The sequence below is a fragment of the Corvus brachyrhynchos genome, unplaced genomic scaffold (genome assembly GCF_000691975.1).
Source record: "Corvus brachyrhynchos isolate BGI_N302 unplaced genomic scaffold, ASM69197v1 scaffold162, whole genome shotgun sequence".
NCBI lineage: Eukaryota > Metazoa > Chordata > Aves > Passeriformes > Corvidae > Corvus > Corvus brachyrhynchos.
Window position 1 is genome coordinate 2,070,084 of NW_008236696.1, and position 26,071 is coordinate 2,096,154.

The following is a 26,071-nucleotide window of genomic DNA, read 5'->3' on the forward strand; positions in this document are numbered from 1 at the left end:
AGGAATTTTCAGATGGAGGCAGAGGGGTAGGGAAGGGCTTGGAACAAGAATCCCTTTAGGGGAAGCTGGAGGTGGGTGGGTTTATTGGGTGGGTTTTCAGTACTGATAAGGCAGCAGATACTGGAAGGCAGAGCACTTTGGGCTCTTGAGACTTAGGGCTGCAACCTGAGTGGGTAGAAAAGGATGAACCATTTGGGTACTGTCTTGTCCTTAGAAATACCCAGTTCTGTGGACTTGACAGTGTTCCATGGGAAAATGTTCTAAATGAGTAGGAAATACTCTTAACTATACTTAAGTGTTTAATAAAACTCCTACGTAAGTGACCTAATTTTCAGTGCTCGTAATTTCTAATTCAAAATTTTATTTATTTGTAAGTCTAAATATGGATCTGAGAGTCTAATGTTAATCATGTATTACAAAAAGTAAAAAGAAATACTGGCTGTGGCTAATTTGATTAATTTAGTCTTTCCAGTTGCTGAGAGGTAGACTAAATGCATAGCTAGAGAGGGTAATTTTGTTGATGATTTAAGAAATACACCCTAGCAATGTAGCATATAGTAAGCCATAAAGCTGTTGTTGTCTTCATATAAATGTGTCATTAAATCACATTTCCTAATGTTAGTGGCCAAGGTGAAGAGAAGATGATGCAGAGCAAGATCATTCTTATTTTCCATCTCTTAACTCTCTAAGTGTTCATATCTGCCTTGCGTAACAGAATTATGTAAAATCTTACAATGACTTCCCCCCCACCAGAAAAACAAACAAGCCCAAATAATCCAAACCTTAAATAAGCTGGTTTTTGTTCCTCCAAAAGAAAGATGCTGTATTAGTCATGAAGACTGTGCGTGATATTGTTAAATAAAATTTAGGACCTAATTATTGAGGTAGAAAAAGATTTTACCCAATTTTATACAAATTTGTACCTCTTGCTAGCCTAGAGAGCAAACCTGTGGGCACAGACTGCCAAGTCACCTCAAGTGACATCACTTCTAGATAAAAGTTCAAAATCTGAATGCAAGGTGGGAAAACACTTCCAGCAGCTAGGCTACTCCTCTCCCAGCTCACCATCTGGATATTGTGAGTAAATTATTTTTGTAAGCCAGTGCTTCTGGAGTGTTTCTCTTGTGATATGCAGGATGAAAGGCTGGGGGAGGCAGATGTGGTCCAGCTCCCCTGTCAAGTTGAATTCTTTCTTTCTTTCTTCACTCAAGGTATATTTGCCTCATCAGTCATTTATTCAGTCCCAAGGCTCAAATGCATTATATTATTTGTTTGCTGATCCTGTCAGCTTAGCACACAGAGTAATATGTTATAGGGGAATAGTGGGCTGGAGCTGACAAGGGACGTTTCAGGAGTGAAGTGTGGTAATGCAGGAGAGCAGATGTGAAGCCATCAAAGACTGGGGTAGCCAAAGGACAGTTTGCAGTGGGAAGGGGGGGATGGTGAGGAGAAGTGGTAGAAAAGCTCCCAAGAATGTTAAAAAAGTGTGTGACATGACGTGGCCCTCCTTTATGCCCACGTTCCAAAGCAAATCACAAAACCTCAGAAAGAGCAGAAGGTACAGGCAGGGTTTGACAGTCCTGACAGAGTAGAGTTCACTGAGAAAGATACAGCAGCAAAGTTTATGCTAATTCACATTGACTGGCACATATTTGGGAGACTGGAGCCTTTTTGTGCTCCCTCTGTGTACACACAGACTCTGCACTGATACAGCATTTCCACCGATTGCTAAGGAAATTTGCTGTTTCAGTCTATAGAAAAGATGATCCCACATGCAATTCCAAAGAGAAGCTTAAGTCTTTTCACTTTCCTAAATCCTGTCGGCACTCTGGAAGATATTGCTTACATAAATATCTCAGCTAATATTGGATTTTGTTGACAAAACTATTAACTTCACTGAAAATATGCTGAGCATCTTCCCTTGTGTTCTCTGCTACAGTGATTTTTTTTAAAGAAAAAAGTTTCTAAGGCTTAACCACATGTGATACTTGTTTTAATTGGAGATCAGATTTAATACAATCCACAATTTGTTTCACTCAGTATTGCATGCACGTCCAATTGTATTTTCTTCAGTAGCAAGACTCACAGTAATGTACTTCTCCTCCTTTTTGCCTTCTAACATGCCCCAAGTTGCTCAGGTCTCATAGTAACTGTTCCTTGTAGGCTGAAGTTTTAATGCAAAGTAATTTGCTGAAGCACCTGACCAAAATTCAGAAGTGAGGGCTGTCCTGGTGGTCCTTGTGTCTGCTCTGGAAGGAACTGAAGGAGTTGATCTAAATTTAAGCATACATATTTTGGTTTAAAAGGAGCTTACTTGAGTATGGTTTTAATTTTCACTAGGGAAGAGCTTGCAGTTGGGACAGGGGTGAGGTGTCACTGCCCCGTGGCAGTGAAGTTATGGACACTGCTTGTGGGAGTGTTTGCAGCCAGCAGAAACTGTGGAGAAAGAAAAGCAGAATTCTGCCTGCAGTGAAAGTGCCAGTGAATAGGCAGCAATATGGGCCGTAAATCTGAACCACTTTGGGGGTGAGTGGAGGTAGAAGTTGAAGAAGGGATGCTATCCATTAGGCTGCAGTGAAACAGTCACTGGCTTCCTGCATTTTCTAAATAAGGTAAATTTGTTTTCTGAAGGTTTCCAATAAAACACAAAAATTCAATTTATCTTCAGTTTTCCCAAAACACAGACTGTACAGATACCTCTGTTGTAGTTCCTATTGCTTCAGGTATAGTTACAATTTTTCAATTTTGGGGTTTTTTTTCTGTTCATACAGTTTTGATTGTAGCTACACTGCAAAAGTTGTGGTTTGACGTTTTCTTTGTCCCCTGCTTAAAAAAATCTGAAGCTGCTCTGTCTGGCTCAGCTTGACTGATTATATTTAGACTTTGAACCCCTTACTGTTTTTTCCGTTGTGATATTTATCCTTTTTATATGTCAGTGAATGTGTCATATGTGTTAATGTCACAGATTTTTAAGAAACTTGGAGGTGAAATGTTGTGTCTGCATAGTCCATGTGGGTAGTTTATTACCAAGAATATGAGTAGTCATGTCATGCTAATAACAAATAGACCATCTGCCTCCCACAGTTCCTCCAGCTACTTGATAGTTTAATAGATGACTTTGTCTTCATAGGAGATGTAAGAAGCAGTGCAGCATGGCCACGACAATATTTAGTTCTGCAGTGGAGATGACTGTATTCTCTGTGTGTGTATCCAGTGAAAACCTGCTCCACTGATGAATTTCTGAGTCCTGTTTTGTGTCCTCATGTCTGTCTGTGGCTTCCTTAACACACCATATTGACAGCAAACTTAGGCTTGTAATATATTTGCAGAAAGAGAGACAAAAAAATGTACAGAAGTTTTCTATTGATATATATAATGACTCTACTTTTAATTTTTTATTTTTCCCCAAAGATTTAACTGATCTTGCAGCTTTGGACTTGAGCACTTTTACTGTCTAGCAACAGCCACCCCAATCTGGCCTTTGGGTTGAACCATCACTGCACTACAACATCCATCTGTCTTGGCAGTGAGCAGTTCAGGTGATTGCACATCAAATTGTGCTGAATAGTAGGGGACATTTTTCAGCTTTGATTCCAGTTCCTGAACATCTGTGTATTGCTGTTTTCTTGCTCTCTAATTTTGCTCTGTTTGCCTAAACTGGGCTTTGAAATTTTTTGTTAGATTGTTAGGTTGAAAGTGAGTTAGATAGTGTAAGTTTTACTCCCTGAAACCAGCACCCACTGATCTGGGGACACTTTGTGGGGTTTATTTTATTTTCAGCTAGAGAAGGGCCAGAAGTCTGAGAGAAGTCTGGAACAGGCAGGGAAATACAGCTAAATAGATGGTTTTGGGGGGAGTGAGGTACTCTTGGGCATGCCAGTGACAACAGGGAATGTTGCATACAAAATGTGTCAAAGGAAAAGGTGGAGAAGGAGCAGGTCAGGTCCCTTTCACTTTTTGAGAAATCTCTGCACTGTGACACCTACATTTTGCCATGTACACCCAAGTGCTATAAATGTGACCCTCAGGGATGTGTGGACTTTACTGAGACTGCTGGGAAGAGGTGAAGTGAGTATATCAGCCTCAGAAGGGACAGAAAGGACATTTTTGTGTGGACATGAAGCAGACTGTGCAGGTGGTTTCCAGAGATTTGCTGTACTGAGAGCAAACTTAAGGGATTCTCATTGCAAATGGAGTGGTGAGTTTGGAAGCAAAATCTCAGATCAGCCCCAGACTTGACATCAGTAGAGGCTTAGAACTGAGCAAGCACACACTTTGAATTTTGCCTACTTTAAAAAGTTTATCCTTCTAGTATCCGTACAGTGAAATCTGGTGTGGGGCAGAAAGAACAATTCTGGAAGTCTTGCATTTAAGCTTAGTTGTCTTTTTGAGAACTTTTTGGGTTTTGGGGGAGCAGGTGAATGCATTTTTAACAGTGGATTCTCAGCACTTTGAAAATCTGTTTTATACAGTTCATAAAGATGTATTCAGGACCATTTCTTCTTGAAGCAAATGAGTGATGAACTGGTGAGGCCCCTCTGAGGTCAGCAGAGCTGAAGGAGTTGATGAACTTACTGGAGAGGTACAGAGTTGAAATCAAAATAAAGGACAGCAGAGGGATAATAATTGAATTTTATGGAGGCAAATGATAATTGGGTACTAATCCTTCATTTTCAGTGCAAATGGCATATTCAGAGTGGCCTTTTGTTGGACTTTGCTTCAGGAGGACTGGGGACAGGCTGGAAAAGGGCCAGAAGAGGTGAGGGAGGGCAATTGGAGATTTCAGGAGCAGTAGCTCATAGGAAATGGATAAAAAGACTGAGGACATTTGATTTTAAAACAAGATAAGTTGTGGGAAGGACATAGGAGCAATCCTTAAGTATGTAAAAAAAAATTGCAGACAGAAAACGATTTGTCTGTTCTCAGCATGGGTGGAGGAAAGGAGAAAGGTGTGCAGTGTGTCTAAATACAGCAGGGTGATTATTTAGGATGGACAAGTGATTTATATCTTTGGAAGAGGGCAGCAAAACAAATGCCTGGAGTGGCAGTGGGGTGAGCTGAGCCTGCCTCGAACCGAATGATCTCCTGTGGCCTCTTCCCAAGCCTGTCTTTACAAGATTTTATGCTTGCTCCTTTGGAGAGAGCTTTTAGTTTATCCACAAGCAGTTGGATTTGCGGTACCGTGTAAATAACTTCAGGACAGTGTTTTGGTTATCAGTGCTGATTTCCTCAGCTGTATTTTAGAACTGAAGGGTCACTTGGAAGCTGTCGGTGTTCTCAGATAAAAACAAATGCATCTGAAATGCAGTTGAGCTGGTGAGATGGAGATTATCAGAACTAAGCCATGTGATATGGCATTTGTGATAACACTTTTCTTAAATAAGCATGTGGAGATGGTATTTTATCCTTTCTCTTTTTTCTTCTTTTTCTTTTAATCTGCAGTTTTCATTTTAACCAATACACTCTACTGAACTTTTAAATATTTTTGTAAAATATCCTAGCTGACATATCAGCTAGGAATCTTTGCAATTCTATTAGAATTGCACTGGTAAATTAACATATGCTGATAAGAAAACGCGGCTGGTAACAGGAAGGTTACATGGCATCATCTTGTGGCTGTCTTAGGTTTTCCTGTATATGAGGTTAACTTCCTGAAATTCATGAAAGAAATTAAAGTATTTTACATTCTTTTTAAATTCTAAAAATTAAACATTTATTTGGGGATCTATCTATTTCAAAGTAATCGTCAATCTTTAAATAATAGGTAGCTTTTCTAAGCATTGCTAAGTTGTTGTGGTTTTGGTTTAGGTTTTTGGGTTTTTTTTGGGTTTCTTTTTTATTTTGGGTTAGCATGCCAAATGCTCTTAATTCCTCACTGTCCTTTTAGAACTGGGGTATTATTTAAATTTAAATCATACAGTTCCAATAAAGATGTCCAGTGTCATCAGAATGACACATTCAGTGTAATTACTTTAGAGTTCACAGTGTAATCTAATGATTGGCAATTGAAAGGAATAAAATACTGCCAGTTGAGCAGTATTGAGATTTTTTTTTTTTTTTTTTTGATCAGCAGATTTCCTGTATGAAAAGCAAGGTTTCAAGGGGGTTTTTTTGATCAATAGGTTTTCTGTATGGAAAAAGAACCGTCCATTTTTGATCAGCAGATTTCCTGTATGAAAAGCAAGGTTTCAAGGGGGTTTTTTTGATCAATAGGTTTTCTGTATGGAAAAAGAACCGTCCACTGCTATTCACATCCACACAGAAATGGTTTCTTGCTGGAAGTAAACCTAATTGTCTCTGACAGTAAAAGGAACCACTTGGACTTGATTATGCAGCTGGTCACATTTTATTGAGACACTGACATATTCCCCGTGGTCTGGGAAGAAAAGAAGATTATATCATTGTGAAGTTTTGCTGGGTCAGTGCTCTGCCAGTGAATGCAGGGTTATATGCAAACAGTTTCAAGGTGAGGGATTGTCTTTTCCCCGTCCTCCTTCTGCTGTGGCTCGACATTGCCCTCGGCACCGTAACCTGCTGGAAAATGCAGGGCACAGCTGTTTGGAGCTGCTGCTTCTCCTGCATTAGGAGAAAATAGAGTAAAACCCTTCTGTAAATAGATCTATAAGCTTTGAATAAAATTATATTCCCTTTTCTGTATTTAAGCTAGAGGCTAAGATATCCTTGTATGTCCAAAATAAAGGTTTAGGTTAAGTCATCCAGGTTATTTAAAATGTTTTAGATGGGATCGTGCAAAGATACAGTTAGGGATGTTATGCATGCACACAACCTATGTTTAGGAACATTGAAAGTTTAGGAACTATGAAATTTAGGAACTATGAAAGTTAATAAGAAAACTGTAGTTGCGGGCATATTATGTGAGAGAAAACAGCATCATTTTGGGAGATTGTCTTTCAAACAAGAGCTCCTTTAATTATAATAACAAAAGAGGTTTTCTGTGTATATATCTTCATTGTATATATATTTTGAGAGAACTTTTTTTACCAGCAGTTCATCTGTTGAAGCAATTTATTGTAATAAATATAATAAATTTATGAGGAGTAGATCAGTCCAGATTGTGGTAAGTATTAGAAGTTTTGTGTTAAGGAGAAGCAAGGTTTCCTCGCTTTGCTGAAAGGAAAGTGTGTAGTTCTTGTAACCAAAGGGAACAGTGGAACATGGCAGTGACTTTTTTAGAGCTGAAGTAGACAATGTAAACATTATTTTCTCTCTCTTTCTGTGGAATTAAGTCTTAGGATCTTAGAAATAGTCCATTTGAGGGACTGGAGCTGTCGTTCTCAATATTAAGGGTTTTGTGGTTCATTGACTGTTCTTAAAACAGATGGTGATAACCATCTGGTTTTGGGGTGTTGGGGTTTTTTTTCTGTTGTTGTTGTTTTTTGTTTGTTTTCTTTAATGTGCTTCCAGAATGAGTGAAGAGAAATGCTAAATGGCATACTCATCCATCTCTGCACTGGCTCTGTCACTGCCTACCTGTCCCCCCTTGAGTGATTTGCTTATCTCGTATTGGCTCTCTGATGTTCTGAAGTATTTGGAAGATTTGGGTGCTGGCTAGATGTCACATAACTGACATCCAGATCTCTTAGAATGCTTTGGAAAGCTCGCCTATGGCCAATTCATGACCTTGCAATGTTTAGTGTAGAGGAACAACGAATTGCTTGTTTTCCAATAAACTGTGGAATCAGGGAGTGAGAGAATCGGTTGTTTTTCAATGCCTTCCACCATCTGCCTTGAGTGCAAGTTTGGCTTGCATCATGGTGTTGGAAAGTGAGATTTGAACTCTCCCTATGAGTTTTATTTAAAAAATATAAAAGGCATTTGACTGATGTGATGGGTAGGAGCAATAAGCTTAGCAGTCCTGTAGTGAAAAAACATAAATGTACAACATAGCTGAGCTTGGGAGCCAGCGGGGGCTGAGACCTGAGGGTGTTCTTCAATCCCATGGCAAAGAATTTCTCAGGAAAATGAGAGGTTTGCCCTGGAGCAGTTCTGCATGAATTTATACTACAATAGGAGAAGATACATATGGTCAGGTACCCCTGTGAAAGTCTAATACCCAGGTGGACTTAAACACAGTGCAAAAATGCTATAAAGTTTTGTTTAAAAGTATTTCTCTGTTTTCTCACAGTGTGACTTTCTAAAGAGAGAGCTTAAGTCAGTTTTTATTGGAAATACCCGAAAGCCACAGTACACATAATGTTTAAAAAAGAAACAAAATTCCAAAATGTTTTTTTCCTAGAGAACTGCACAACCAAATCTAGAGCCAGTGTTCTGTTTTCTGATGTTCCGTATTTTTTATGGTTTCATGAATTGAGTTAATTCTGTGGGAAGTAAAAACTGCCATAAATCATACTCCTTTTTGTTAAAAGCATGAATCGTACTTCTTTTTGTTAAAGCATGTTAAAACACATACTGTAGGCCCTATGTAAAATTTGTGGTGCTCTGTATCTATGCATATATATGTGTATATATATATATATGCTGCTCTGGAAATATTCCCTTTGATAGCAAAAGCAGTAAGTTGTTACCCAAGAATGAGCAGGGTATTATTATTATTATTATTATTATTACTGTTACTACTATTATTGCTAGAAATATACCCAGAGTGTCCAGAATGTATGAAGACTGATGGTAGGTGTGACAGAGAACATCTGATGGATCAGCTTTCTGCAGCAGATGCTGGTGACCTTGCAATGTAACCTGAAGAGCCTGAGGTGCTTCAGGATCCTGCAGGCAACTGTTTGCATCACGAGCGTGTTTCTCTCACCTCCTGATAAATATTTATCCTCTCTGGGGCCTGAATTAATTTATTTATATATTTTGGGAGCAGCAAATTTGTGGCCATCAGTTCAGACCGTGGGAAATCCAACCGGGCAGGTTGGAGACCAGCCCAGTGGAGTGCCCTAATTAACAGGAACATGTAATGAAGATTTAAGCAGATGTGGCTTGGGCAGGTGGTATTTCCTGACTGTTTCCTGTGTGTGCACACTGTGTGTGATGGACACAAATAACTCCTCTTTCTGCAAAGGTGGGAAGCGCTGGTGCATCTGCTGAGCAGTTGGTGTGTGCGGGTGCCACAGCTCGGCTCTTAATGGACTGAAGCAAGCTCTGAGATCCTCAACATATGAAAACATCTTTAAAACTCAGCCTGAAAACATCTTTAAAACTCAGCCTGGACAAAGTTTGAGGGTAAAAAAAAAAGACATTTGCATGGGAGGTTATAAGTGTAATAACCCCACACGATGCATTTCTTGCATTCTTTTATGATTATCTGCTACCAGCTACTGTTGGGAACATCGTGTTAGACAAGAGAACACTTTGATCTGAAGTAGCTTTACAAAATATGAGCAGTCATTGCAACTCACAGGATTTGAGAGCAGCTACTCAGCTGAAAAATCAACCCCTAAAAATTCCACAATCGCATTTGTTGTTAGTTCTTACCGAAAATTATGGTATTTGCTTTATGAACAATTTCAGTGAACTGGAAAAAAATAGTGGAAATTTGCAGTCAAAATATGGGAATAAGGTGCTTAGACATCTAACTCTGCAAAACTGAAATTCAGATTATTTTTTTTTTTAGTAGGCCAGGAAGTGTAGGCCATTTCCCCATGCTCATGGCAGTACAGATGGTAAATCCAAAAAGGAAAAAACCCACCAAACAAACCAAACTTGAAGTTTTACATATTTGAAGAGAATTTTTGTCCCGGTAGATTGTTCAGATTGAATCTGTAGAATCCTTCTGCAATTCTAGATTTTTTTCATGAGGTTTTATAGCAATTTCATAGGATTATCTGAGTAGTAATCATGCCATACTGTTAAATTATTCCATCTCTTGGTTGTTAGAGTGACCAATTGTAATTTTTCAGTATCTGTTGAGTGGTGTTTCAGTGTCCCAGCTGGCTTGTTTGCAATACCTTGTTCTCTCCTTCGGCAAGCTGTGTCAAAAAGTGCTGTTGTAGCAAATGACTTTCCATTAAGGCATGGCAGGTCTGTGTTCCCCATGGTTACCAAATTGAAAATGAAATTTGTATATTTTGTGTGTGTGTTCATTTGTCTTTTGTAATCGTGGCCTTTTGAAGCTGCAGAGGCTGCAGAACCCCTGGCTTTATTACAGGTATATCTTCAACATATTTAAAATTACTTTTCTAGGTTTAAGACTTTAAATCTTCAACAGTGGTGGTCTTTTCATCATAACAAACTGGGAAATGTTTACCTTATTCAAGGTTGTACTTTCTGGGTTTTAAGTGCAATTTTATCTGGTTTTTTGAGTTCAGGAACTGAGCATTTTGAGATGGAGGAGAATGCTCAAGAAACAGGTTTATCTTCTAATGTACATTAGTTCAATACTGATCTGTATTAGCAAGTAAAGGTTAGGAATTTGTGGGAATCTCTGAGAGCATGCTATAAAGGCACATGAGTGTTCGGACTGTCATTGTTATATTTATTAGTGTTGATTACCAAATCTTCAGTCTGTGGTGGCTCTACTTCAGTGGATTTTGTAGATTTACAGGCACTGAGATGTGCCCCTTAACTCTGTGGTTATTCCCATTGGATGAACCTGAAGAAGTACCTGAATAAAGTATCTTTTTAATGTGAACAAGGGAGTAAAAAATTTGACTGAAGTTATCAGAGGCAGTGCTGTAAATGGAAGTTGGCAATTGCACTGGTATTGATTCCTTCTGAGCATGCAGCTGCTTGGGGAACTGAGAAACATCCTCATCCTAAGGGGATGCTCCTCTCCACTGCTGAAATCCTACTGCTGTGGGTCTCTGAGCCCTGCAAGTTTTAGGAAGTAAATAATTTGAGTATTTGTAAAAAAGGACTATGAAGTGCATGTGAAGTGTTGTGATTCTTCCAGGCTGAACTGCCAAGCTTTCCACTTTTCTGAATTTGGCTGGGTTTAGGAAATACTGGTTTTGCATGTTGTACTTGTTACACAGTTAGTGTGTGAAAAAATAATGAGTTAAATTACCTCTGACTTTAAGTTCATGCAGTCAGCATAGAAGGCAAATGCAAGTCAGCGATGGTAATAAGTCTGGAAAAAAGTCTTTCTCGTGGTGTTCATAAGATTTATCGAAGCAGTCTAATATGTGCTGATTTATTGTAAAATAATGCGTGCTCAGAATTTGCAATTTGATTTTAACATGCTATAAAGACATTATGGAGTAAATAGTGAGTATGATCATTTCTGTAACTTAATCGGATATGTTGTCACAAAAGTTTCAAAGACGTTGATTTAATTACGAAGTGGAAAGTAACTTCTATTAGTAAGGGAGCAATTTGCTTATTGTATCTTACTCTTTTAATGCTTAATTCCTTTTATTGTGACTGAATACTTCTGGTTGAAATGTGCAATAACCCGGTTGGCCTGGGATAAGTTTCTTTAATTATTCATTGTATTAATGTTTCTATCACCTGAGGGAAATGCAGATATTCTGTTAATGATTGTGTTAATCAAACAACTTTTTGTATTTCTGCACTGCCCAAGTTTATGTCATTACATTAGCCGGCACAGGAGATGAAATTGGAAACTTGTAATATACTGCAGATTGGATTAAGTCATCTGTGTGGCGTAGACTGCTTGAAGACTTATTTTAGATAATTTAAAAACATTAAATGTGCAAGACAGTTATTGCTCCTGACAGGTTCCCTGAAGTCCCAACGTAAGGCCAGTGTTGTTGTGAAGATCTCAAGCTTTGTGTGTGAACAGTCTCTCTGGGGCAATGGAGCCTGGGATACAACATACTGCTTTGAACAAATACATTTTTTTAAAAAATACATGTTTCTTTATACAAGATATTTTAAAATCCTTTGCATGTTGAAATAATCATTCTGCCCATGTAATGTGATGATGAGCATTAGACATTCGAATATGGTATCTAATTTTTGAGCCATTTCTAGGTGTAATGGGTGTTATAACTTCACTTTCTGCCCTTTTAAGGCCTTGATGTTATCTAGGCAGTAAATGTTCATTTTCCAAATGTCCAACCACAAGATGGGTGGAGAAGGGAGTCCTTGTCCTTGTGCTTGACTTCCATCATGAGCTTGCTGGGTCTCTCCCTGAGGTCAGTGCAGACCCTTCTGGAAGTAGTGCCAGTCCCTTTAGCCAGGAGCTTCCCACCTGCAACACTGCAGCTGGGCTAGGATATTGCAGGGGTACCTGGAAAGCAGCTGGTGGGATTCTCAAATACCTATTGCTCACTTAAAAAAACTATACATTATTCAACCATTTATTTTTGATGTGTGCAAGACAGCCAGGGTATTCTTTGAAGTTCTGTTGAGGACCTTAAAGCAGTTAAGTTTAATGGCCTTTTTGTGAAGAGAATGTTGTGGACAAGAGTTTCAGGCAGTGTCAGTATCTCTGTGCTTGGAATCAATACTTCTGTGATACTTAATCTTCTTTCTCAGTCCTGAGAGCTTCGTAGACACAAAAACCCCAAACCACCAACTTCATAGAACTCTGAAAATATTCCATAAGCTTTTGTGCTACAATGTGCTTTTTATTTGAATAATAATTCATTTTATTTCTGTCCTGCTTTGCTTATGTGACTGCTTCCCTGCATAAGTAGGAAAAGCCTTCAGTTGTTCCTTCAGCAAGCCCATCCTCTAAAGTTATCATGAAAATAGTTTCAGCATCTCAAATCCTTTGGCATGTACTGGGGAGGAGGGTGGTCGTTCAGTGCCTTCATCCTGTGGCCCCTCTGGCAGCCAGTGTTGGACAGTGATGCAAACCCAGTGATACAAGCCCAGACCAACCTGTCTGAGTTCTCACTGACCCATCAGTGGATACTGCCAAAGTAATTCCTGTGTTTGCCTGGTATGCTGGCCAAGCTGGTGGCTCAGGTAATCCTTCAGTGCAGGTAGGAAATGTGAGGAAGACATCCTGAAAGCAAGCACATCATCTGGGGGAACAGTTCCATTCTGCTTAGTAAATTTGCTTTACTTGATGAATTTAAGCCAAACATGTAATTATAACTAGTTTTCAGCATCATGCCCTCCCTGAAGTCCTTGAGATGTTACTTTACATTAGGTTCTTCATATTTAAAGATGGGTTAAACTTACACTCTTTTAGAAGAAACTCGATGAATGACAGATGTATGAATTTTGAAACAGTTACTATGATAATTTCTGTAGGATTCTTTATTTCATTTCCTCTACATATTTTTTTTCCTTATTTTTATTTCCCAAAAAGCAGTTGCCTTTGTCTTGTACTTGGTAGGAAAATATTTGCAAAAAAATGCAAGTTGGATTTTTTTTTGCGTGTTTGATGACAGATTTTTAATAAAGTCATGCACTGATGCACACTAAGGTACAAGAGTCCTGGTGAGAAATAAACTAATCCCGTGTTTACTTGTGTGGTTTTTTTTCCAGAGATTTGTTACAGTTCCCCAGAGAAGATGATGCAGACATTGCAATGAAAATCCTGGGTCAGTGGCGTTCCCAAGGCCTGGAAGATGTCGGGCTGGTAAATTACTCTGTTCTGCTTGACCTGCCCGGCCCTTCTTCAAACACAGTAACTCTGCAAAACAGCGGGGAATGCTTTTATCCAAGTGGACAACAGTGCAGCAGAGACCCCAAAACACTTGACAGCCAAGACCTCCTGTACTCATACGCAGCTTATTCTGCCAAAGGAACTCTTGAGGTAACGTGACCATTTGTCTCTGTCACTTGTGGTGAAATAGAGTTAGGAAACATCAGCTTTTGTTGAACCTGACTGGAAAATTGCACATAGAATCACAGAATTATTTAGGTAGGAAAAGACCTCTAAGATCATCAAATCCAGTTGATAATATGGTGAAACGCCCAGCCTTAAAATAAGCATATTTATGTGACTTATGATGTGGCCAGTCTTACTTATCTTACTTAACCTTATAATCTTATGTATATGAATAGTTTGTGGGAGAAATACATAGATAGACACTCACATATATATGTGTGTGTGTGAATAATTTTTTCTAAGTATCTGTGTTTATGAATTGGCACATTTTGCTTGAGTGTAAAAATCTGGAAGCTGTGTCTAAAGTTAGACTTTATCCTTGCTGATGTATGAGTGCTACTGATTTGAGGGATGCTTGTAGGAAGGATAAGATGAGGCTGGTGAGAGTGCTGGGCTAATACCTGGAGGTTCTGAATTATGGTCGTGGATCTCACATAGTTGCTTTTGTGACAACTCAGTTGGCACATCTACTCTGTTTCCTTTTGAAAACACCGATTTGTAGTTTTATCTTACTGTAGTTACTCTAGGAAGTTTTGTCAGCAAAAAGATTCTGTGTGTTTGGATTTGTTACTTGCCAAGTGAAATAACATCTTGGATTATCTTGTTTTATCCTGTTTACTGTCTTCACTGTCTGCTTTCCTTTAGCTTCTTTCTAAATATTTTGAGAGTGCACAAAAGGGCCATAATTTCTGTTTATTTTCCTAGTTGAGATAGTGTAAATCTTAATAAATATTTCTGAAGTACAAAAATTGCAGTTTCACTGCTAATTGCATTATTGTCTTCCTCCTGAAAATATTGTATATTATTCCACTGATGCAGGGGGGTTTCCATCTTGGTTTGTTTCTTATTTAAAAGACATGTTTGTTCACGGCTTAGAACACTTACAGACTATAAAGGAACAGATTGTGAACATCTTAATATTTAAATATGCCTCCTCTCCACGCTGAGTCCTGTGAGCCTCCATTCTGGGGCTCTGTCCACTTCAAATTTGTTGCCGAGAAGCAAAATGAAGTAGGCAAGAGGAGGTCCTAACTTGCATGATAAATGCTTTAACTTTTCCATGGGTGAATGAAAAGTACTAATGATTGGGGTTGCCTTCTCAAATAGCTTAAAACCTCCGTATTTAATATTATTTTCTCATTGTAACTTAGTAAGAGTAACTGTAATCAGAGAGAAGAATGGTTGTGACCTTTGAGGTTTTATTTCATGGATGTCAATGTGTTGCTAACAAATTCATCAGATTGAAGGAAATCCAATGTTCCGGGAAAAACCACTGCTGTTATTCCCAGCAGCACGTGTTCCACTTTCCATTATGTTTCAGGGCAGTTTTCTCTTAAGAGTTCAGCAGAAATGAGGCCCACACACACTGTCCTCATCACAAGGGCTGGACCTTGGCTTTGGCAAAACTCCAAACTTGTACTGGAGCCAAAGAATTACTCTTTGCATAGTTTTACAGTCAGTTCTTTGAGATATCTCAGCACTGTTACGAAACTTGAGATCTGTTCTTCAGAAAGTCTTCCTGAAATGTCCTTAGATCTAGAGTTTTTGCCTAAAAGGAAAATTTTCTTATTTGTTTAGGCTACAGGTAAGTTGGTAGTGATCTAACCTTCCTGACTTTCAATCCTACATACTAATCGCTACTGTTTAAACTAATGGAAGTAGAAAAAACTTTAAATGAGAAGTCTCAAGTGGTGGCTGTTGCTGGCTTCAGCCATCAGAAAGTGACTTGATTGCATGCCATGGAACTACAAGTCGTGTATTTTGAATATCCTGCAGTGGTTTGTGATTGCAAAATCATGAGAGTTTTCCTGTGAACAGGTATTTTTATAACAGCTACTCATAACCTGAATAATTTTCTTTCAAATGTGGCACATCCTTAGCAGAATATTCCTATTATGTGTCACTTAATCAGGCTGAATTGCTAATACTGCCTCAATGCTGCTGCTTCATTGTATCTCATTTGTCTGTTTGGTTTGCTAGAAGTTGAAGCAAATAAAACCATTAAGCTATTGCAGTCTGGCTACCAGCAGAGCTACAGCTCCACTTTGATGTTGACAAGGTTATTTGTAGAACAGCAAGACTCATTTTCTTTGGCCACCTGTCATGTCCATTCATCATACGGCCATTGTATATGAGCCATCCAATTTGTGCTTTCTGGTAACAGTCTAAACAGCATTTGTGAGTAAAAATGTGAGCATTTGTGATCTGAAATCTACTTCAAAAACCTACTTAGTGCCATTGTGATGGATGGTGCACTTTACTACTTCTCTATATTTCATCGGGCTGTGAAAAGGTGACAGTGTTTACCCATCATGGTGACAGGCAGGGCAGCTTACAGTTCTGGAGAGGGCTGTCGAGTCAGTTTTGAAATAGATATTGCAGCAGTTATGTAAATAATATATTGTAAGCTTGGTCAGCCTAAGGAAAGAATGACATACCTGAAATATATTTTTATTAAAACTTAAATATCAGCCACCTTTTATAGAGCTTAAACCTTTTGTCTGCTTGATAAAAACAGGGAAGCTGCTCCGGCCAACAGAGTGCACATATAAATGGAAATTACATTGCTTCAAATTTATGCATTAAAGCAAAATGCATTGTCAGGTGGTATCCAGCCAGTCTCCCAGTGAGGGTGGTGTGGTGAATCCGAATGTGCTGCTCCTGCCTCCTGGAGTGTGGGGATCCAGGAGCTGTGGGTGTGTGGCAGTCACTGGGGAGTGGAGTGGGCTGATGGGGAACCATCGGCAGGAGCTGATGAGAGGGGGCTGTGAACCCCCCGAAATCTGGTGTCTCCCTTCAGTTCCAAATGGTGTCAGCATGGGCACACGTGGTACCCCATGTGTGACACGTGGTGTGATCCCTGAGTGCAGTAAAAGACAGGCAAGGGTGTGTTGGGGCTTGCAGGAGGCTGGGTGGCACTCGGGGCCTGGGGCAGTTGGTTTCTATCAGTTCTGCCAAGTGCATCAGCTTCAGGAAAAAACACATCCACAGTGTTCGTCTGCTCCCTCCACTGTTTCTTTAGCAACTGGAAATAGTCAGTCCTAGCAGATGTAATCATTGGTGTGTTGGAATAACATTCAAGGACAGACTAATTAAAGCAAAATGTAAATGGTATTTGCTTTGTATTCACACATTTTCTGAAATTATGTTTGTGTGACCTGAAGTTTTCCTCACTTTCCTTTCACCTCCAATTTATTCACTCTTTGTTTTATGGAAGTGTTAAGGAACTTCTGGCAATCCTAAATCTGCTTTCATGCTTTAAACTGAGGTACTTGGTGTCCCCTGTTAAGTGGCGTCATCTCATGATGCACTACTCTGCCTCTTCTTGAATATTGCACCAATTCCCTGTTGGTTCCTGTGCTAGTCCTCTCTTCTAGTTTGGGGTTTGTTTCTACCCTCATGGATGCTCTCAGCAAGCCCAGCAGAACATCATGTTTCTTTCCTGGACCTCATGCACTGGGTTGGTTCAGGAACCAGGAGAGGATGCAAAAGTAGAAGTACTGGCATGTTCTTGAAATGGGGATGCACATGCAGGCAGGGATTTGGGGGTTTATGGACAAAAATTAATCATGCCCATCTCTGAGACAGTGCTCCCAACACCCAACTGTGTCTGTTTTGTATTTTGGCCACTGCTCTGTCCCTGCTCCTTGACTGCCTGGACTCCTCTGCCGTGTCACCTCACTTCCCTGCCATCATCCACGTTCCGTGTTTCTACTGATTCCTCTGTTGCAGTGTCTGCTGATCTGAGGCATTTATACTCCCAGTCAGCCAGGGGTATCTTTGATTAGTTTTGGAGGGGCTGCAGGGAGCAGACAAGTGGGAGTGCTGCCTGCCTGCCTCTCCCCACACCATGCAGAAGAGATTCTCTGCGTTTGCTGGTCACGTCCCCGCCTGCTCCGGTTCGTTTGTTTTGGTGACATCTTCTCAGCTAAATGAGAACCCACCACAGAGATTAATGCAACCTGAAGCAATCTGGGAAGTACAAGCCCATCTGTTAAGCTCACTCAGTCATCTTCCCACCATTCTTCAATCTTGGCAAGATGGGAAATAAGGGAACCAGTGCTCGGACTGCTGTCAGATCCTCTTTCAGAAGGAGGGGACTTTGCTCACTTACCCGATACCCCATTTTCTTATGGCTGCATTGAGATGTCTCCTCTGTCCCTCCATCCCCATCTTTCCCAGGTGCTTTGCTCTGCAGGAAGATGGGAGTCTTCCCTCCTATGCCTGTTCCTCTAACCTTTCCTGCTTCTGCCAGGAGTGTGTCCTACTTGTGTGACCCACAGTCCCCTCCCCTCTCAGGTTTACAGCCTTGTTTGCTGCCAGTACTGGCAGCTCTCTGTATTTCCAGCTCTGCATGAAAAGGTCTGGAGTTCCTCTGGAGGGGACAGTGCATCAGGAAGTCCTTGACCCCAAAGCTTGCTTTCATTTGATTCGGTTTCATTGTGCTGGAAATGTGATTAGTGCACCCTTACTATCTTTTCTCTTCCCTCCAGCTAATCAGTGGTAATTTCCTTAACAATATTTCAGAATTAAGATTGGTGTCAGCGGGTTGGTTTTAGAAAATTTTTAAATCTTCCCAGGTTATTTTTATCCCCAGGCAAAATTTCTAAATGAGCCTTCTGCAGCGTGCTCACTCGCACATCTTGAATTCCAAAGGCAGAGAGTGCGTTTAATTTAGATTAAATAATCACAGCATCTCTTCCTAAGTCTTTCAGTCATTTTTGATGGCACATTGGTGCAAAATACCAAGCTAGAGGGAATCTGGATACATGTGTGCATTTAATTCTTTTAGGCATGCCAAATTTAGTTCATTATTATCTTTATTAACATTTTCAAAGATTTCTTCTCTGAAGAGACATGCACTAGCTAAAATGAATCCCTAGCAACTGAAATCAGTTTTGCAGATGGTTAGGGCTATAGGTTGAATAACACATACACACAAATGAGAAGAATCATGTGATTTTTTGGTAACATTTAGAAGTTTTAGAGCAGCTTTATTTATCTTTTATTTATAGAAGAGTTTCTCAGAAACCTCTTCCACAAATAATCATAATTTAGACCACCGCTCTGCATACCAAGTAGGCACAGCAAATTTTCAAGGCAATCTCACTAAGAATATGGATTTTAGAATAGACTTGACCTTTAAGCAGAAAACAGCATTGAACATTAACTACAGCATAGCTGCCACTCCATTATAATTACGTATAGAAAGCTGTGAAATGCAATGTGAAGGTTATATAATTTAAAATTGCAGGCGAGGGCTCCAAAAGCGATCATTGAAGAGATGTCCTGCAGAACATCCTGTCAGTTTTCTGGCATATATCACATAACCATTAATAAATAAAGTTGTACAGTTCCCTAAAAATAATAGTAGTTCATCATGCACAAAGCCCCGATTAATATTGCTGGAAGATTTTTGAGTCACTGAAGGCAGGGTTTTAATGATGTAAATGCTGCTGCTGCAGAGCCTTTTGCTGTTTTAGAATTGTGAGTCAATGCTGTCCTGATGTTTTACTAATAAAACGTTAGTAATGGCATTTTAGTAATAACACCATTAATAATAAATGAGAGGTTTTAAATGATAACAAAGCAAAAGGTGAGGCATCTTGGTATCCAGATACATAACAGATCACTGAGCACTTCCATGCCATTGCACAGAATCAGCTGAAGGCATTTCTTAGTAAAGCCTCTGTACAATATTAGAGAGGGAGCAATGTTGAAACATAACAATTATTTATATTCCAATTGCATGGTGGAAACTAAAGGGTGCAAACCCTGAGGTCTTGGGAAGAGTATCTGGTGCTTTTTTTAGGTTTTAGTGCAAGTGAAATTCCTATTGAAATAAATGGGAATTACATCTTTTCTAAGCAGAGTTAAATTTTGTCTGTTAGTAGTCACTGTGAGAGAGTAGCAGTGAAATTTGTGCAATTGCATGGATCTCCAGGGAATATTTTTTCTCTTTAATTGTTACTGTACAGTCAGACCTACTGAGTTGCCATCACCTCTGCAGTTCAGTGGATTCCTGGGATGGTGCCCACCCAGTCAGGCTTTTTTTTCACCCCCATTCCTTGTTAATGGTGTTTGGTTCAAACCTCAATACAAATGTACTCAGGTCAAGTGGAAACCTTTCTGCCAAATCACAAGTCATGTTTTCCTTAGGTGGCGCCATCTTCTCTCTCTCTCTGTAATTTCTTCTTCATCTTCTTAGTAAATATGAACCTACCAATAACATACCTGTGCTTTTTTTCTGCTTAATTTTGTAAAAGCAATATTCTACTCAGAGGAGGAATTTTCAAGTAAAAAGCTTCCTTGTACTGTGAGCTCTTGGGATTGGGTTTTAGGGATCTTTCTCTTTTAAATTTCTCCAGTGTTCTAGAGGTTTAAAAGTGCCTCGAAGGAATCCTGCTTAGACTGAAAAAAATGCAAAAATTTCGTTTAACAGAGGGACTATTAAGTAAATATCAACTTTTAAAAAATTGCTAGTATGAGAAAAAAATCGTAAGAAACAACTACAACTGATACAAGAACAATAACAAAATATTTTTGTATTTATATAATACTCAATCCTTGTCCCTAAAACTACTTACATAACTTCATTGTTTTAAAAAAGTAGTTTCATGCATGAACAATAAAGAACTGCTTAAAATGCTGCTCAGTTCTCTGGTAGTTACGAGCGACTGTAAAATACAATATTGATTAAACTATTGTTGCTTCTCTTTTTTTTAAGTTTGATTTTGAGGAAGAGAAGCAAGTCCTAAAATCTCTTCAGGAACATTAGCAGTACAAAAGCATCTGTAGTTGAAGGCAGATTACATTTTACTGAGCATAAACATCGTGTGTGTGGGAGCATGGGCACAGGGCTCTGACCCTGGCAGTCTCTGGCATTAGGCATCCATGACGATATGGGTTACAATTGCTGTAATAAAATATATTTTTAAAGGGCAAAAAATCACTCTTCTGCCATGCCGCACTTGCTGATTTTTGAAAATGGAGAAAAAAATCTAAATAATGGTGGTGTCTTGTGAACTAGAGCTGGCAGCTGAAAAGAATCAGCAGCAACTATTTTAATCTTCAATGCAGTGTGATAAATCTTACCAGTTAAAGCCTCAGCAGTGTGTTTTATCTTGGGAGTTATCTCTACCTACCAGTACAACTTCTGCAGTCACTACTGGACAACATTTTGTCAAAATCTTAGAACTTTCTTTCTTCTAATGTAAGTTTATTGGATGTTTTTCTCCCAGAGATGGGAGTCTCTGTCGTATTTTTAAAATATCTTTTAATAATTTGAAATTAAAGTAGCACTGAAAATCCAAAGCAAGTCTGAAGATTTCCGATCTGTGTTAGGACGTGGTGATATGAAGTCCAAATATAATCTTCTAAGATGAGCGCATGAAAGAGTGGAAATAAGTTCTTACTTAAAAAAAAAAACGTATAAGCATGCTTGGGAGGTTTTAAATGTAACCTAAACTAAGGATAAAGCTGTCATTATAAGAATAATTTGGTGAGAACTGCAGTGTATCTAACTTCTTTGTTAAAGAACTTTGGTGTTAAAGAGCAAAGGATATACCTCTCTAGAGAGTGCTTCGAGGAATGCTCTAAACCTGGACACAGCCTTGGTAGTAGGAAAGACCAGAAAAAGAAGACCACTCTCAGAGGAAACCCTTTGAAGCAAATAACTTTTGAAACCTTTCAGAGCAGGATGAAAAAAAAAAAAAAAAAGTGCTGCTGTGATACAGCTGGTTGAAAAATATATATAAGAACTGCATTTTTAAAAATGTAAAAAAGAATGAAAAGCTAAAAAAAAAAGACCCAGGCAAGTAACCATTGGCAACAGATGAAACCCTTTGAAGAAAAAATTTTGTAACCCTTTTCAGAGCGGGATAAAAAAAAAAAAAAAAGTGCTGCTGTGATACAGCTGGTTGAAAAATATATATAAGAACTGCATTCTTAAAAATGTAAAAAAGAATGAAAAGCTAAAAAAAAAAGACCCAGGCAAGTAACCATTGGCAAGTGTAAGTTTGGTGTCCAGGTGCTGTTGGCAGAAGTGCATTGGCTGTGTATGTGAACTGTCAAAATGCCAGAGCCTCTTCACTGGCTGGACTAAACTGTCCTGAGAAAAAAGCTTTTGTTCAGAAATTCCCTTTTAAATCTGTTTGGAAATACAGCACTTATGCTTCCACCTACCAATTGCAATCCCTTAAAAATAAATAAATAAAAAATAGTGCAAAGTAAATAAAGCTGAAAATACATTGGTCTTCTCTCTCAGACATTCTTAGGTTTTTATTCTGTCGGATGTGCTGTCTCTCCCACTAAATATAAATAAATCTCATGTCTAACCTCATGTAATGAATATTAGTTACAGTGTTTATCTCATTCATTAAGAGGGCCTTAATGTGAATGAATTGTGAGCTGTATCAGTTTTATTCTCACAATTATTTCTGGTGTTCCTGGGCTCTGCAGTTCAAAGGGAAGGTGCCTCATCAGTCACCAGGGTGTGACTGGCCCAAGAGTCGGTGTGCGTGAGAAAGAAGATACTTCAAGGAATTTATCTTCCTTCCACTGAATTATGTTGCCATATAGAGTTAGTCCTGTCTGCTGCAAGATTCACTGCCTTGCTCTGGTGCCTTGAAGGGGCAGACAGAGGTGAATAAGGATGGAAGAGGTCTGGCAATGGCTACAACTACGGGAGAGCAAAGCTGCTTAAATATGCAAGAAAGCTCCTGCTGCATTCTCATCCAAGAGGGATGTGTCTCCTGCTGCAGGTCAATGCTTGCCAGGCATGATCTTCACCTGGGGAATATTTTAGAGGATGAATTAGTATGAAAAACCTAGAAATTTCACATTGCCGGAAAAAGAATTACTGCATCAGTTTTCTAACAAAAATTTTATTCAAGAAAATTTTCTCATGTTTTTGTCCATGTTGCCATTTTACTGCTAAACCCCTTTCATCTTAAGGCTAAAGGAGAACATTATAATCATATAAAGTCACAAACTAAAATCTAGAATGAGAAATTGTATCAGTATGGACAGTGTCAGACTCAGGATTTGGAGGATAATACTGACTTTTTGAATAGAGGTCTTTCCCTGATGATCTTACTGCTGGTGTAGGGTTGTTCTGCCCAAAGTAAATGCTCACAATTGTTCCATTTTCTCTGCAGACCATGTAGATAATTTGTTCACAATGCTTGTGAAGTAGGTACCAAAAATGTAAAGGCAACTGAAGAAATACGGAGGGAAACCCTTCTGCAGAAGTTACAGGTAGTGGATATTGCTGATGGCGACTGTTGTGTGTTCTTTGTTTCGTGTTTTGAATTTAGTCTCTCATTTATTAAATTATTTTATTAAAATCAAGGAAAGGCACCAGCAGATGCTGGAAGATGGATCATTAGGGAAATCTGTGGTTGAATCAAAATTTATGAGAGCACACACTGAGCTCCCTAGTTTCTAGTTTCCTTTTGTTGATTGTTCAGGATTCGGGGCAGGAGGGATCCGAACAGGTTAAGAGAGGGAACTGAGCACAGATTTCTGTGGTAACTGATAGTTCTCTAACAATGTCCCTTACGGCTTTTATTGGGAATTGTACCATCAAGTGGTATTACTACAATAGTACTGAGTGCCTCTGTACTGCTGTGAAAGAGGCTGACCTGAATTCCAGGCTGTGTGGAAGATGAGGGGAGCTCTGTCCAGATGCAGCTCCAGAGCTCTGGATGGGCTGAAATGATGGCAAAGCTCTTGCTTTAAGCAATAAAATCGATTATATGATGTCAGGGCAGCTTGCTATTTCCTCCCATCAAGCTGTCCAGATGCCAGAGTCTCTTCAGACTTTCCTGTATGTTTTAGATGATGTAAACATTTTCCCAGCTTTTCTTTTGAGGTGCAACTGTACAAGATGAGTGGTTTACTGCGATGCCCTCTAAAAAGAATCAGGTTCTGTCCTTTGCATGGGATTTCCTCTTTTTCTCCAGGTGTTTCCACCCCTGCTGAGAGCACATGAACCAAGTTCACAAATCTCTATGGGATTTCTGCCCACACTTAAGAGAGGAATGTTCAAAATATCTGTGTGAAATTTGGCACAATTCAGGAGAACCATCACCCTCATTTTTGGAAACACATGGGATAAAGGTGAACTACCAGTTTTTCTATAGGCAAAATTTTCAAAATGAAGGTTAGCTGTTTCTGAAAGAAAAGCCAAATGGTGCTGCCATGTAAAGCCTTTAGATGACTGAGCAATGTAGAATGCACATCAACTCCAAAATCTTGAGTGCACTTTAAAAAGCAAAATTTGAAAGCCTTTTTCTTCCCTGTACAGTTTTATTATCTGTGAGACATGACTGACACACTACATGTTTCTTGTAAAATAAGTCTGCTTCCAAGATGTTAGGTGGTTGAAAATCAGAAAAATATTCTTGTTTAATCACAGAGATGAGCTGTTCTCAGGTACAGCTATATTTCTATATCTATATACTTGTCCTGGTCAATCATTTGGGCCACTTGAATTTGATATTACTCAGGCACATTCCCTGTTTTGGAGTCCTTTTCTTCTTATCTGAACATATTTTTAGAATGTTTTTTTCCCCAGTCCTTTTTCGACAGATGTAATTTAGAGACCTATAAATCTGTGCAATGACTCAAAACAACAGAATTCACAGGAGATGGGAAAGATGTCATTTTCCTTTTCACAACTGCATATTTGCCTCCGCAAATTGTTTGCTCAAATGCTGCTTTAACACTCAGATTTGTGTTTGCATCATTACATCGTTGGGCATCTCCCTGATTATGTTCAAGTGGATGATGTTTGGCCAAGCAAGGGCTATAAGTACTTTGTGAAAGAGCATTTATTATAATCTAGAAAATAGAGTTCTGCCCGACATTTTTGAAAGTTCAAGTGTTTTCTTGATGCAGTGGATGACCTCCTCTTGTACATATGAATGATTGTTTTGCTCGTTGAGGTAGATATCTTTTTTATTGTTATACATGTCTGGAATGTCCCTGTGGTCAGTTTGGGTCCCCTCTCCTGGCTGTGTCTCCTTCCACCCTCCCAGGCACTCCCAGCTTACTTGGAGTAGGAAAAGCAGAAAAGGCCTTGGCTCTGGGCAAGCCCTGCTCAGCAATAAGAAAAACATCTCTATTATCACCTCTGTGTTCAGCACAAATCCAAAACACAGCCCCATAACAGCCGCCCCAGCCAAAACCAGCACAGTTCTGAATCATGAATTCCGACTTGGAAGACTGAAAATGGTAGGCTGTTTTCTGGATATTTTGTTTTGATGCAGCCAAGCTAAATCTAAAATTGAAACAATTGGACCAATGTGAAACACCTATCTCTAGGGAATTAAAATATCAAATGTATTATGTTATAAAATGAAATACTTTGATTTTACTTAAATTCTAAAGCATTTACATGTAGTGTTTCAGTCCAGTTGACCCACATTCTGTCTTTGGTGGTGTTTGCATTCACAAGACATTGTTCTTAGGAGATACTTCAGACAGGAGATGCCTTTACTTCTCTGGGTGTGTGGTATAACTCCTGTTTTGCTGTTGTTCACACTGAGCCTCTGAGCTCCCCCAGCTGTCTGGTCCCTCTCCTGCCCAGCTGAGGTGGATCCATCCCTGCCCCAGCTGTCCTGCAGAGCCTGGTTTTGTACAAAGTGCTTTTAGACACCTTCTGTGAGCTCCAGGTTTCTCTAAAGGCTTAATGCTTGTAGCTACTCTAGGAGGGAATGCCTGGATTTAATTCAGTGTGATATAAATGATATAAAGGCCACTGAAGGAGGACACTCTGCAGCCTCTGGATGTCTTGTGTTCATTCTCTGTGTTTCAGAGAAGCCAAGGAAACTTCGACTCAGCCTTGAGAATTCGTTGAGTTCAGACACAATGGGACTGGATTCTGACATAAACCCCTTTCACTGAAAATTTTAAGGCCGAGTTTAAATCTCACTATTATAATTTTCTGTGTACATATGTAGCTTATGATTTATTTTTTTAAGATACCACATCACAGCTGAGTAATTCTGTTTTGTTTAGTTTATCCTCAGTCTATGTAATTTGTAAATGTATATTTGCATGAATAATTACCTCTGAATAAGCTAAACCAAGCAGGCTGGCAAATACAGATTGCTGTTTTTTCTTAGGAAAGCATGAGCAATGTGACTTTATGCTTTAGGGACTAATGCTACTAAACAGCATTGCAGTTAACTCTTAAAAGGGGAGGGTTATAAATAATACTAAACACATACAAGAAAGAATAATTAGGATTTAAAATTTTGTCACTAGTGAAGTGGCAAGCAATCAGCACTACTTAATGGAAGTTCGAAATAATATTTCTGTTAGTATTTT

The 26,071-nt window shown here is 39.2% G+C and overlaps 1 protein-coding gene across 8 annotated transcripts in view; it reads left to right on the forward strand.

Moving 5' to 3' along the window:
• NAALADL2 (N-acetylated alpha-linked acidic dipeptidase-like 2) overlaps positions 1-26,071 on the forward strand; it is a 395,166-nt gene that overhangs the window by 193,730 nt on the left and 175,365 nt on the right. For all 8 annotated transcript variants that reach the window (XM_017726896.1, XM_017726897.1, XM_017726895.1 and 5 more), the window contains one exon: positions 13,390-13,660. In XM_017726896.1, coding sequence (XP_017582385.1) covers positions 13,390-13,660 — 271 coding nt within the window. The remainder of the gene's footprint in view (positions 1-13,389; positions 13,661-26,071) is intronic.